The sequence below is a fragment of the Pundamilia nyererei genome, unplaced genomic scaffold, assembly GCF_000239375.1.
Source record: "Pundamilia nyererei isolate P.nyererei 1_Seehausen unplaced genomic scaffold, PunNye1.0 scaffold00235, whole genome shotgun sequence".
NCBI classification, from domain to species: Eukaryota; Metazoa; Chordata; class Actinopteri; order Cichliformes; family Cichlidae; genus Pundamilia; species Pundamilia nyererei.
The window spans coordinates 65287-66653 of NW_005187636.1; the positions used below are offsets into that span (position 1 = coordinate 65287).

The following is a 1367-nucleotide window of genomic DNA, read 5'->3' on the forward strand; positions in this document are numbered from 1 at the left end:
AACACCAACTAGTTAATCAACCGATATATCTTTACATATCCTAACATTAACCGACTACGCTAGAATATTACACAGCAGTAGGAGTTCGCATTTAACGACGGGGCCCTGAAGGCAGCATTGAAGGGTAGAGTTGCGCAGGACAGTAAAAAGGAGGGAGCAGGAGGTAGCAGAGAGCGTGAAAGAAAGAGGAAAGAGGAGGGAGTATAAACGGCGGAACGCATCAGAGTCCCCTACAGCTTCAACTTTGTCTTCGCCTTTCGTGGCAAGATTTTAAAAACTTCTTCTGAAAGGTAGGTGTTAAAATAGCACTGAAAAAGTTTTCTTTTTCTCCTAACCGTTTTCCGTCCGGTGTTTTTTTTTTGGTCGCTTTCTAAACTGTGCATCTAGCGGTTCCGTTGTCTTTTCTTTTAGACAAAAGAAAAATGTCGCCTAATGTAGATAAGGGTGGTTTATCGTAATTCTTTTAACTTAATTTGTAGACTTATTTGTGTGTATTTAAGAATAATTCAGTTTTCAGACTAACAGCTGTCGGTAATTTGATCTTGGCTGTTTGTGTAAAAAGTTTGACTCGTCGACAAAGCTTGTTTTGTTGCTTGCTAGCAGTGATTAACGGTCAGAGAAGTGGGGCTGTGTGTTCCTCAGACTCTTCTCAATTTACTCCAATTATTAAGTGTTATCCAGATCTGCGTGTTTCCTTAATTTTATCGTGTCTATATATAATGACATTAAAGTACAGTCCTAACATTTTTTGAGACTCCTTCGTAACTTTTAATTAGTAAATCTAAATACAAATCAATCAGCGAAATGTGTGACGCGTTGATCTAACTTTAAAAATATAAATCACCAAGCGTTTTCATAGCAATGAGAGTTAGTATCCTACTGAAAACGAGTCAGCTCTTCCACCCTTCAGCTGCTCGTATTACAGCTGATGTAATCAGTTAAGAATTAAACTTGCAATAAACTTGCTTTCTTTTTTTAATGTAGAAAACAGATCTTCGTCATTCATCATGAGCGTAACAGGAGGAATGAAATGTGTCAAGTATCTAGTTTTCTTTTTCAACTTCATCTTCTGGGTAAGTAGCAGCAATCACATTTCTTTTATAGTAAAACTGGGCTATGAAAAAAAGAAACAAAACACAGCAGAGTGGACATGGAAACCACCTAAAACTAACTGCAGGAAGGAAGGCAACACTGTTGTCTAGTATAAGTTTATGTTTTCGGCTTATCTTCTTGATCTTGATCTACACAATATTTTCATTTCAGGACCTTTTTGTCACATTTCTCCTTTTACTAGCACTGTGACTCTGGCTTAAAGGTTGAGCATATAGGGCGGAATCATTTGTAAAATCAGATGATGAACACACACA

At 37.4% G+C, this 1367-nt stretch overlaps 1 protein-coding gene across 1 annotated transcript in view; it reads left to right on the forward strand.

The window, feature by feature from the left end:
- The first annotated feature begins 194 nt into the window (after positions 1-194).
- Positions 195-1367, forward strand: part of cd63 (CD63 molecule) — a 9474-nt gene continuing 8301 nt past the window's right edge. Inside the window, exons 1-2 of the mRNA XM_005748983.1 lie at positions 195-290; positions 985-1073. Of these exons, the coding sequence (XP_005749040.1) occupies positions 1008-1073 (66 nt within the window). The 5' untranslated portion in view covers positions 195-290; positions 985-1007. The remainder of the gene's footprint in view (positions 291-984; positions 1074-1367) is intronic.